Source organism: Falco peregrinus, chromosome 1 (genome assembly GCF_023634155.1).
Source record: "Falco peregrinus isolate bFalPer1 chromosome 1, bFalPer1.pri, whole genome shotgun sequence".
Classification (NCBI taxonomy): domain Eukaryota; kingdom Metazoa; phylum Chordata; class Aves; order Falconiformes; family Falconidae; genus Falco; species Falco peregrinus.
The window spans coordinates 51,534,997-51,548,002 of NC_073721.1; the positions used below are offsets into that span (position 1 = coordinate 51,534,997).

At 35.8% G+C, this 13,006-nt stretch overlaps 1 protein-coding gene across 5 annotated transcripts in view; it reads right to left on the minus strand.

The window, feature by feature from the left end:
- Positions 1-13,006, minus strand: part of DENND1A (DENN domain containing 1A) — a 217,001-nt gene that overhangs the window by 154,541 nt on the left and 49,454 nt on the right. For 4 of the 5 annotated variants that reach the window (XM_055793717.1, XM_055793720.1, XM_055793716.1 and 1 more), the window contains exons 4-5: positions 7,691-7,740; positions 1,780-1,899 (exon numbers count right to left, since the gene is read on the minus strand). The exons of the other annotated variant lie outside the window; for it this stretch is intronic. In XM_055793717.1, coding sequence (XP_055649692.1) covers positions 1,780-1,899; positions 7,691-7,740 — 170 coding nt within the window. The remainder of the gene's footprint in view (positions 1-1,779; positions 1,900-7,690; positions 7,741-13,006) is intronic. 5 annotated transcript variants of the gene reach the window in all.

Below are 13,006 nucleotides of genomic sequence, written 5' to 3' on the forward strand. Positions count from 1 at the left end.
AAATTCCCAATTCATCCACTGCTATAACTTTTTTTTTCCTCTTTCCCTTTTTTTTTTGGTTATGAGTTGAAGCAGAAGGCATTTAACTACAACATAACTCCTCCATTTCTCCTTGGCATTCACTCAACATAAGGGAGCTGACAGCAAAGCACTCTTATCCAGGAGAGATCAAGGAGGGACTCATACTACTCCTCATTCAGATTTTCTTTCTAAACTGTGCTTCTCCTTTGATTTGTCATTAGTCAGGAAAAGTTACCTTATGTACCCAGACACTTTCCACATGAGAGCGAATCAGCATCCCAACTATACAGAGCAGCAGCCATAGGGAAAGAGCTAGGGACATACCTCCCTGTCTTCAGTATAGGTTCCATATTGCTGGGTTGCCACAGCTAATAATAGTCAAAATGTCTAGTACAGAATAGAAAGAAGGAAGATACTGAGAAAACACCTGTCAGCCTGCCTCCCACACAATTAACTAGTAACTTTGGTAGATTTCACAATAATTTCCCCCAAATATTAAGCTTCAGTGAAGACCTAGTTAGCAGATCACTGCCATCAGTATAAAGCTGAAGTACAACACAACAAACATTTAGTATCTTCACCAGTCTAGTGCCAGCACAAATGCCACAGATGTTCATTTTAAATATATACATCAATCCAAAAATCTATTCCATGGCATTGCTGTATGCAACCCAATGAAATGAGAAGCTCTTGGTTTTTGCAACATCACCCCTGAAATTCTCCAGAGGGGTCATATTCAATAACATCTATACAGAAGCTCACATTCTGTCACATGCAACATGCAGTACTCGTAGGATGAGGACAAGTTCTTCTTGTTCTTACAATGGATTTTCTCAACTGAAAAGCAAACCAGACACGACTGAGACAGAGGTCGACAATTGCTCATAAAGGAAATTGTCCTCATTTGTGATTGCTCAAACGATTCTTCAGTCACCTAGCTGGCGATCCACACAGTTAACTCTAAGCTATCTTTACCTGGGCCATTGCTCTAATACTTCCAATTTCTCATAAACATGCAAAAAGCAGAAAGCAGAAGTCAGACCACTCTTTAAATTTGTTTAAAACAAGACAGGCCAGAATGTCACAGGGAAATCTTTAATCCATAGTAGTTCTTAATGGAACTAATATATGGGTAGATACTGAAACTGATTTTACTTGCGTAATTTCTTGCAGCAAATGTGGATAGAAAATTACAGACTGTATTCATACCTGTCTGTGGGAGGTCATCAAAAATTACTCTGATAGAGCCTCTTTTCCCATTTCATGCTAAATGCATTGTTCCCAATTTCCACTAACAGTCTTTATTATGACAAACTTCACAAAATCCTCAAAGAGAGAGGGTAAAGCTCATACATACAAACTTTTAGGATGTGGAGAGCATCAGTGACATTCTCTCAGTTACCAACAGATGCTTTGTTAATAAAACTTGCATATACAAATGTCCACGAAATGTCTTAACAAGATCAGTTGTGACAGCTAAGGATAACAGCTGCCATCATGCTATGTCATATCAAATTACTGCAAAGAGATATTTTTTTTTCTACACTTAACTCAAGAACATTGACTACAAACAAACACAGTTATCTACAGAGGAACTCAAAGTGCAAGATATTTTGCATCACTTCTGCAGAAGAGCAGTGACTTTGAGGACCAGATAGGAAAATAATTTTGAACAGCTGGAAATTATAATTGCAGTGTAACACAGCAAAGTCAAACACTGTTTCCTAGAGTCAGCCAAAAGCCAAACCACAGACCTACCTTAAGATACAGAAGCAGCTCTTGGCCCCAGAAGATAAGCGACAGAATCCAAACCTCTGTTTGCTGTCAATGTCTGTAAGCACAAATGTAAAGTTCTGCCCAACTTGGTTAACTGCATGGCTGAAAATAAAGAGTAAGAGGAAAAAATTAATGCTGAACTAACTCTGTGTCAGAAGTATCTAGTCTAAGTCATTGAACCTATAACATTTCCTCTTTCAGCAGAGTTCTTTTGAGAAATTAAGAGTACACACTCTCTTGAAACTTCAACATGCTAGTTGCTTGGTGAGGAAGGAGTGGGTTTTGGGTTTTTTTCTTCCCATGTCATAAGTGTGGGAAGACACTAAAAATGTGTTTATCTTTAAATGAAAATGGTTATGAGTACCAACCATCTTCAACGTAGTACACACTGTACAAGCTAAATCCAAGTTCTCTCATATGACCCAAAATATTTATTACTCTTCATTTACTAATTTGTTTACTCCAAGAGCAAGACAATGTTTAATAACATTCTAAGCTTCTTCAGCACTTGGATATTGACTTATAGAAGCTTTATTATCCATCTACCAATTTTGCATGTACGCCAGATAACCCATTCCAAAACGTTCAGCAACTGGAACCATGCCAGGTGACTCTCCTTTACTCTAGTGGCTAGGTAACCAGTTAAAAGAAAGACTAGCATGGTGTGCAAAAGAAGAAAAGATAAACCAGAATCAAAAGTACACTGTGCTAAAGCCAGCCATGACTACAAAAATAATTTTATAGGACTTTTATATGATCTTTCAAAATTATGAGTCGTTTCCTCATCCATTAGATCTTAACAGGTCTTCAAGAATACCTCAAGTGAACTAATAATGTTCTTAGATGTTGGCTCCCACCCACACCACAGTGAAAGGTACCACTATAGGAAAATTTGCCCAAATTGGAAAAACACAGTTGTGAAAAACAAAACAAAAAACCACAACCAACACCTATCACTACCAAAACAGAAACACAAACGCTACCCAAATAAAGAAATGAAAATAAATAAAAACCCAAACATTTAAAAATTCATGTCTTTAAAAATACTATAATTCACATCCATATTTTACCACTGATAGGTAATGTTCAAAACAGTAAAATAAGATCAAAATAAGATGCTTTACATTTAAAGCACGGCACTTTCTGAATGGTATTTATTAACAAAATGAAAGACATTCTTGAGATATTACAACATTAGTCTGAAGTTAATCAAATGCTTATGTACCACGATGGTAGATTCCACATAAACCAAGTCCAATTCACCTCTCTGTCTGTAGAGACTTAGTTTTACTGCTTAACAGAAATTTTGGCATTTAGTGGTGCATCTGGGACTAGTGTAATTATTAGAGGACTTTTCATCCAATTTCAGATCTATTTGAGACCTCATAATGATATGAGATGAACTCTTGTTTCAGGTTATGTTCTAGTTTATTTGAGGTTTACTGAGAACGGAGAAAACTGAGTAGCATTTACACGTGCATCTTTACAAGTCAGTCCTACCAACAGCAACAACAAAATCCATGACATTCAAGGTCATTTAGCTAACAGTCACAAGCCTTAAAAGCAAGCAAATATTCTCTTCTGCAATGCCGTACACAATGCAAAAGACAATTATGTGGGAGATTATACACTCAGTGCCTAGAGAAAAAAAAACTTTTAGGAAATAGAAGTTTGATCCAGATCAGAAAGATGTCACTGTCCAGCTTAGAAATAAGAATCCTTCAGTGGATTCCAAACAGGGAAGGAATACCATGCAGTGATGATGACGGAAAAGTGCTCCAAATTCACAGATGAACAAGACAACAGATATTTAAAAGCATTTCAGTAGTCTGAGAATCAGACAGTGTAAGTACTATCATCCTACTGAAATCTACACGTCAAGAGAGCAACCATTTCCATACACCATACTGAGCTGCTAGGGGACACCAAAAAAACCCTTACTGATGTTGCGTTTTATCTGTAAAGCTTGGGTGTAATGTTACTATGGTGATTTTAGTATGGTGTTTAAAAAGTGGATTATATACTTAATTTTAACAAAGTTGAGAGCAGAGCGTGTGTGAGAAAGAGCATTCTAGTTGACAACATTATGGAAGGGGCAGGAGGGGAAGGCAAAAAACATGCTTCATTTGAAGCAGGGAGAAGCTTGTTTGTTAAACAATTGTGACAAGTTGGTAAGTTCCTCCAAATTAAACCTAAAGATTCTTGCATTTATGTGATCTTCAGAAACTAGATATATCTGGTATGTTGTCAGGTCTTCATGTGGAAGGATAAACTTCCCAACATAAAAAGTGTTTTTCTTAATCTTTACTTAAAAGTCATAGCTCTATTTTCAAATGGGAAGAAGGTCTGTTTAGAGCCTAATGGGGTGGAAGCACCATAATCTCATCTCTAAATGGACAGACAGAAGTTAGGGTTGGAGAGAAGGGAAGAGAGGAAGAGTGATTTCTTAAAAATCCTTGATCCTGCAACCCTAAGAGTAGAAAACTCACAATCCGCTGCCTAAAGGAAGGAGCAAACTAGTCCCTGGTGATTTTTGACCACTAGCAACAATATATATAAAAAGAATCAATATAGAAAGAATTAAGAACCTGTGTCAATGAGTGCCAAAACCTTCAGCACATTCAGATATGCAGAAGATTTTTATTTGCCTCAAAATCTTACTGTCCTATCATCATCTGAAGCCAGATCAGGCAGAGGCCAACAGTATTCACAACTTTTGCCATCTGCTTTATGAAACATGCAGCCTTAATGGAGACACATACATAGGTGAAGATTTACATCCTTTCTCAGCACTTGTTAAAGAAATACCACTGTTTAACATCAAAGTCAGCAAAGCAAGACTCAAGTACCATTGAGCCCACTTCTACCATTAAAAAGATTTGCAGTATTGTGCCAGCTTTTCAGTGGAATAACACTGAATATAGTTATATAAATTAAATTTCCCCAAGTAAAAGTCCTCACACAGAGTATATATAAACCGGGGACATGACTCTAGCAGGAGTTGAAAACTGAAGTTCTATGACTGGCAATGCTACTCTGGGCTTTGAGCTGGTGAAAAGAAAAGTAGCATCTATTCTTTAGCGACTTTGCATTTCTGATCATTTCTATCAGTATCTTTTCATTGTAATTCCTACTGATTGTTTTTCCACAGAACATGAAGAGATATCCTACACTAAGTATTATTCCAACAGAAGGTATTATCCCATGTTCTTAAGTCATTTCAACAATGAGCCAGTATCTTCACTGTTATACTAAGAACAGTAATTTTAAAGACCTCTCAACATTGCAGAGAGATTCTAATACTAAAACTGTCATGGTTAACAACAAGGCAATCTAGTTAATGGGGAATAGCACTTAAGTATTTGGAAGGCCTTTACTGAAACCACTTCAGTGTTTCTCTGTCTTTTTGTTCAGAATGAACAAAATATTAAAAAAAGTAACACCCTGAAGACTAAGAATTACAGTAACTGGAGATCTGATCCAACACACCACTTCTCAGGCACATACAGAGGGATAAAATCCCACTAGAGAGTGAGTCAACTCAAACATGACTGTAAGGACCTTTCTGACGTATAACTGAAGACAGATTTCTTCTAGAAGCAATTTTTCAACTCAAAGTAGAAAAATCGTTTACTGAGAAGACCGAGGGGAATATTCAAGCACTGTCTATAGTAATTTCATTATGGGGATACCTGCTCACTACTTTAAATAACTTTATTTAAAATACATATATATATATACACACACACACACACAGAGTAGCTGGTTAACGGTAAATAGGGAAAGAAAAAGACCAACTAGTGTAAATTCATTGCTTGTTGAGTTCCAGGAACAGCCTCTAGAAACAGGTATTCGATCACTTCTAATTTTGGAAGTAGCTAAAAGATGAAGAACATTTTGCACTTAAGATGCCCTGTATTCTTCTCTTTATCATGGTCACATTAATTTGCATCCAGTGATATAAGGCTGTTTACCTTCTTGCTCTAACTGGCAGGTGAATTCTCACACACAGTTCAAAGCTAATTTACATCACAGAGGACTACAAGTATTTATTTCTATCTATACCTGTGCACACACCTATTCATGGCGGGGGGTGTGGGGGGGGTGGTGTGTGCGCGTATTTTTACATCAAGAAGAGAAGTAGCACACACATCTCTTTCAGCCACCATATCCTTCACTTGGGATGTCATCTACCTTCCAGAGTAATCAAAGTTCATTCTTTATTTTAAATTATTAAGTGTACTATGGGTTACAATCTCTGCTTTATGTTCAAAACTGTTGGCTTATGTCTTTTCAGTGACAGTCTGTGATACTCAAACAAGAGAATCCAGAAATGGGAATCACTTTTCATTATGTTCTCATTTGCACCCCATATGGGTTTTCAGCGTTCTTATCTTTCAGAATGTTATATTGCTGAGGAAAACAAAAAAAACCCAACAAACCAACAGCAAAACAAACAAAACCCCTAGGTACAATAAACCTACACATAGTGAACACAAATATTTCTAGCAGAAACACATACATGAGAAAAATACATATAAGTACTTATTTTGTAAGTACTGTTCCCTCCCTTTAGGAAAGGAAAAAGATAAACAGCAAAAAGTGCTTCCAAATTATAAGTATTTGTGGCTTTTAAAGGTCATCGAAGTCAACAAGTGCTGGTTAGTAGCTCATGTTGACAGCCCAGGATATTCAAATTCTCCTTTTATGTACAAATCAGATACAGCAGAGGCACTGGTAATAATAGCTGTCTCCAGCAGTGCCTCACCAATGGCTCTCAACCCTGATCTGCAGGAACCACCTGGAGGGTTGAAAGCACATACCGTCTGCATGATCCAGCCAAGCTTTCAGCTTCCTCCAACCCCAGATGACTACATCGAAGGACAAAGTGTAGCAGTGGTTTCAATATGTAGACTTCTGTCTCCAGAGAAGTGTGGTGAGATTTCATCTCCATTCACAGAAACCAGTGAAAAATATTTCAAGATATCTAAGAAATACAAGCTGGCCTATGGGGGGAGGTGGGGGGGGTTTAAAAAAATTGAATAATGGCTCAAACAAGAAGTGGTATTAGATATGGATGTTGACTTATAAAGAAAATCAATTTGTACTGTAATTATCACTGATTTCACTGAAATGTGAAAAAGATTCCTAGCAGTTTAATCATAGTTAAGATCAATTTAATCATTCAAAAACCATTCAGTGTGTTAGTTGACCTAAGACAAGTGATTCTAACCAATTAAATGATGCTTGTAGATGATATGAGCAGTGTGCATCCTTTCAAGATTCCAATGCTTGTTCTTTTCATTAAACCATTGAAAATAATCCACAGTAAAAGCAAAATTAAAGAACTAAGAAAGTTCTGGAGTTTTCTAAATAAAAGAATTAAATATTTGCAGTTCCTGTCAAGTCCACTGTAACTTAACCATTTTTTTTTCACTCAAAATTAGAGGCTACATTAAGTAGCCACCAAGTAAAGCACCAGCATTCCAGCAAGATCAAGAGACCTTTAAATGTAAAGCACTTAATTCATTGTTCTGTCCAAATTTTGGCAATTAAGAAATAAGATACATACACACAAAGCTTTGATACTAATATGCATATTTGATAATTACTACCCAGGCATTTTCACATCCAAGCATTACGTAGAAGTAAAACAAAACGCACTCTTACTGCTGCCACTGAACAGCTCAAACTTTTAAAACTTTTTTTTTTTTTTTTTTGATGGTGCCCATAAAAACCCCAGGAAAAAGTGATTCTAAGACTATAATTTGCACTTGGGTGCTTTAAGTCACAGTCAAGCAGACAGAACATTCCGAATGGTATGGTTTTTATTTTCTACAGTGGTTTTATTGACAAGCTTATTTTCTTGTAAAGTTTGAAAAGCTAACACTACCTGTCCACATAGAAGGGGAAACAAAACTTGGTCAAAGTCTGTAGAACTTCCTGTGGAGAGAAAAAGAGATAATTTATACATCTATTGGGACCAATAAATCTAATATTAACCACATCACACAATTTCACAACTTTGCCCTGAAGAAATAAGAGACAGATGAAGAAATATGGGCTTTATCAATTACATGGCAGGAGTACCAGGCAGTCAATCATGTGAAATAATAAACATGATCAAACTTCATTAAAAATGAAAAATTAATCAAGATTCACACATGGGCAGGCAGCAGGAGCCATCCAGCAATTCTCCGAAGAGTAGGAGGAGGTTGGGTTGTTGAGTGTTAACACCTCTCTAGGGACAATCTCTACCCTGACCATATGGATCATAGTGAATAACACCAAACCACATGGGTTTGGCCTGGCAGGACCACTTCTGCTGGCACAGCTTTTGACTGTTACCTAGGAACAGAGGTCTGGGGGATTAGAGAATACTTCCTAACATCAGCAAGATAAGTAACAAAAGATAAAGCCAGTAGAGCTCATAGCAGGAATGTTTAACATTGCCTACTCCTATTAGAAAGAAAATCTGAGTGTTAAAAGACTGATTAAAATAATGTGTATTAAAATTAATACACATCATTTAACCTACAAACCATTTTCTAGAAGTTGCAAAACACCACCGCAGAGAAACTTCTAAGCATAGCCTTTGCATGATATAAAATAAAAAGCATGAACATGAAAACTGAAAACATGATCAGCAAATAATAATTTTCAACTTTATAACTTGAAACAAATACAGTCATTGAAGAGGCAAAGCCAGAAACATGTTAGTCCCAAAACAGTTGTATTCACAGACAGAAGTAATTCATTTACATTATATTGTTCTATAATATTTAAAATTTGAATTCTATAATCCACAATCCACCATAAAGCTATACCCAGTTTGCAGACCTTTAGTACCAGCCAATTCATTGTTCATTCTCCTTCACGCTTAAATATTTCAGGACCTGAAACGTAAACTATGTTTCTGCTTTCGGCTGAAACAAGATAACCCTGACTAAATAACAAATCCTCTGGTAAATTCAACACTTTTCTGACCAATAGCAATAAATTACCATCAATAACTAAATTGATGCTTTTCACTTCATTTATTTCTAAAACCAATGCCATCATTCAACAAATAAACTACATCAATCTAATAACCTATTCAATGAAGCAGAAAACATATTGACTCCCTTGCAAGAACATGTTCCTCCTACATAATTCAAATAAGCACATCCCATTCTTAGCAATGGTTTCAGGCTCAACTGCTCATAGACTCTTCTTTGGAGGTTTCTTGACAACTAAAATGTGGCAAGGTCTTCAGATTTCAGGCAGAAACAGATACGGAAACTTTGACTTCTTGACAGTTTATTGATAGATTATTTAACAACCTCCTGTTTTTAAAGAACAAGAAAGGATCTATTGAAGAATGCCATGTAAAGCAAAGAAGCATCCTCCTTTCATTTGCAGCAGGAAACGGGAAGGAGCTATACAGGTTTCAGTGTAAACTCTGCAGAAATAGTATTTTGATACAAAATAATGCCTTGATAGTAAAGGCCTCATTAATGCGATTGAGTTCAGCCTTGTGCAGAATCTCGCTCACCTCCACAAGGATCGATTGTCTGCTGAACAGCTCCGATTGCTTGTGCACAAAAACTACATCTTGACAAATTTTAACTATTACACAGTTATTCTTTATCCACAACTGAAATCTTAATGTATAAAATGTTAAAAAATAATTAAAAAAACCCAGCAAAACCCACAGAACTTTAAAAGAATCAAAATTATTAATTGCAGGAGAGTAAGTATACATTACTTACTTATTATTACTTATTATTACTTACTTATTATTACTTATTATTATATATACAATAGAGGCCTAATGTAAGTGCCTACATTTTTATTTGCCTTATCAGTACAAATTGTCCTCAAAATACTGACTGCACATCTATTTTTAGAAACAAAGCCATCTACCTGCTACATAGAATTCTGAAATAAAACAGTGTTAAAAGATAACAGGTCAGTGACCTCAAAATGGCAGAATATATTCTCTGCATTATTTTTATGATTTAAGTAATTACTGTAACTGCAAGTAAAAACATTCGCATAATAAAACACTTCAGCATCTCATCAGCACTGTGTTATTATAGGATAAGTGTACTACTCAGAACTTACTATACACTTGTTTCTTGGTATTTATAGTTTCCTAAACACAGAAAATTAAATTTTCTGTGGCAATAAATTGAATCTGTACCATTGTACGTTGCCTTGTCTTTTAAAGAAAGATTTTTACAGTGGCATTATTATGTGGCTTTTATAATGTTACTGGACATAATTTGCCACTCATTATATACCAATACTTCTCTCTGCCTTGATTTACAACTAAAATATTTAGACTAGTACAGGTTAACCACAGATGTATATTTAAATTTTAACCATTAAAAAGAAAAATATATTATAAAATTCTGTATATGTTTTTAATTAACAAAACTGCTGATCTGCATATGAGAAATACTATTACTGGAGAACTATTTAATTTTTGCTCAAGTTGCAAGCTCATTACCATAAATGTAATGTTTTGGGGGGTTTTATCCTTTATATACTGCTCAGTTTGAAAAATTAGCAATGCCTACATAATATACAATTTCCTACCAGACCACTTTAGGTGGGTGGTTACTTACGGCCTAGTAAAAAAAAAATCATCATTTCCTCACATTTCAAACAAAAACACTAAGAAAACAAACCTAGAATCACTCCATGTCAGCATCTTATAATTCTTTTTATGTTTTAGCCTGACATGACACACAGAGGTAGTATCAATAGCCTGTTTTCTTGTTTTATTCCCCTATGCCTATTTCCTTAAAGTAAAACCTACATTAATGCCTCTAAAAAAACAAACCCTAAAAAGAAGAAAAGGGGGGAGGAACCCAAAACAATCCAGGACACACAGCTGATAAGCGTAAATTACCCAGTAGCTGAAACCAGTGTCTCCAGGGTATTACATGCCAGTTTTCTGGATCAATCCCCAAGTTTATATTTTCACAAATCTTTTTACATGCAGTTTGATTTTTAACATTTTAATGAGCAAAAAGTGCTTCTATAGCAGCCAGTCACCACCGTTAAAGTGCAGGGCATGAACTGTGTCCCTTGAGGGATTCAGCCCAGCCGTGTCACCAGTGGCTTTAGGACATACACCACCTGGTTCCTTGTCCCAAGGTTCCAACTCTTTTCATAATCAAAACACTGCTGACATTATAAACCCCACATGGGTTTTCTAAAATCCTTCCCAATCAATAAAGCCAGTACATAACTTATCGGAGACAACACAGAGCTCATTGATTAAGTTTGGTTTCAGTAGCAAAGTTTTCAAAATAAATGAGGCAAGAATAGAGTGTTCAGCCCTTTTGTGTCACATAGCAATTTATGAAGGTGAGGCAGTCTCTTAAAAGGATTTCCTACACACACATGCGAGAGACACACTTGAAAAGTGTATGGAAAGCAAGGTTGTAAAATACACACAATACACACTTGGCTTATGTCCCAAATTATCTATATACTGAGATGAAACAGTAAAGAAATCTCCACATTGCTGAAAAATTTTGCATGCCCACTTGTGAATTTAATATGCAAGCTGTATCCTAATTCATTTTTTATTTTCATTTTTAAACCTTTCACTGTGTGCTCCCACTTCCAAGTCAAGAGAACAACTTCACAGACTCTTAAACATACAGGATTGCTTTATTTCTCTTGTTCGAATGAACATCAATAACAAATGAATAACAAATATCCCATGCTGCAGCTACAATTAAACAAAACTGCACTGATAAAATGATATGCAAATTGTTCATCTAATGCAAGAACAGCAGACTGTTGCGAACAGTCTTAGAAAGATACACAATACAACAGACTTCAAAGCGGAACAAGAAGTGTAAGTAGAAGTTGGAGAGACAAGAAATTAAAATACAGGCAGAGTTCTGTGAAAAATGACAAACAATTAAGGCAAGACACACAAATATTAATCTGAGTCAGAGAAGGGGAACAATACACCACAAAAGCCAACAGGTTGGGGACCTGTATTTGGAAGCCTATTGGGAAACCTGAGGGAAAAATCAGATGAGGTTTAAAAGACTACCCAGAGTACAGACAAGACCTTTAGCTGTGGATCATGGGGAAAAAACACCACAAAAAAACAAGAACTCCACAGCCATATTTCAGAAAGTACATACATTTTTACAGGAGGACAATTCAAATATTACAAGAGAATGGAGCATTGCAAATGAGATGTTTTCCATGGAGAGAAGAGATGACTCAGTGATGAAAAAGATGAATGCTGTTTTATTTCCTTGACCTTAAACCAGAAATTAAGTACAGGTGACGTTACTGTAAGTGAAACACTAAACAGAGAGGGTGGAAATACAAATAGTTTTCATCTTATCCAGCTTGAAATACCATCTGAATCCATGAAACAAACATGAAACCCATCCACTTCACATGGAGGGACACGAAGAACACATCCACAGACTGATAAAGGAAGGTGAAGAAAATGGAGAGCAACAATGGTTAAGAACAATGACAGCCAGCCTTATGGGATCAAGGAAAGTGAGGATAGGTAACATGATCCCAATTTGATCAGCAAGCAAGTATAGACAATTTTATTTGTGCTTAGAAACAACATCAAATTTAAACATTACAAAAAAGTTAACATAGCATAAAAAAAGAGTGCTAAGACATCAACTGAAGCAAAATATTATCCAATCATTTTGAAATTTGGGTTGTACATTACCTTACAGCCACAAAAGTGTAAACTGCTCTTATATTTAATTCATCTATTTGAATTATTTTAAGCTAACAATTAATAAAATCATCCACTGCTATGGAACAACAGGTTTAAGAATTAAAAAAAGAATTGTCAGTGCACCCAAATTACCAACTTGAATCTGACAACAACTCTGTTTAAAACTGAAAGGGTGGTGAAAGAAAAGTACAGAACAATCTAGAACACCATAAATTCCGTTAGCTATGCAGGGCTGGTCTGACATTTTCCTAGGAAAGGGAAAATCTTTCTGCACAATAATGAGCACCTCAGAAACAAGTTTTGGTAACTACTTAAAACATTTTACAAAGGAACTACTTACAATGGACAGAAAAATGTCATGTTTCAAAATTTTATTTAAAGAATATAAATGTCAAAGCAATGCCAGCACAAAAAATTCAACCACTAACTTACTTGAATACAGCTCTGAGTAACAAACAGGGATCAGTAAATCTTGTGTGTTGA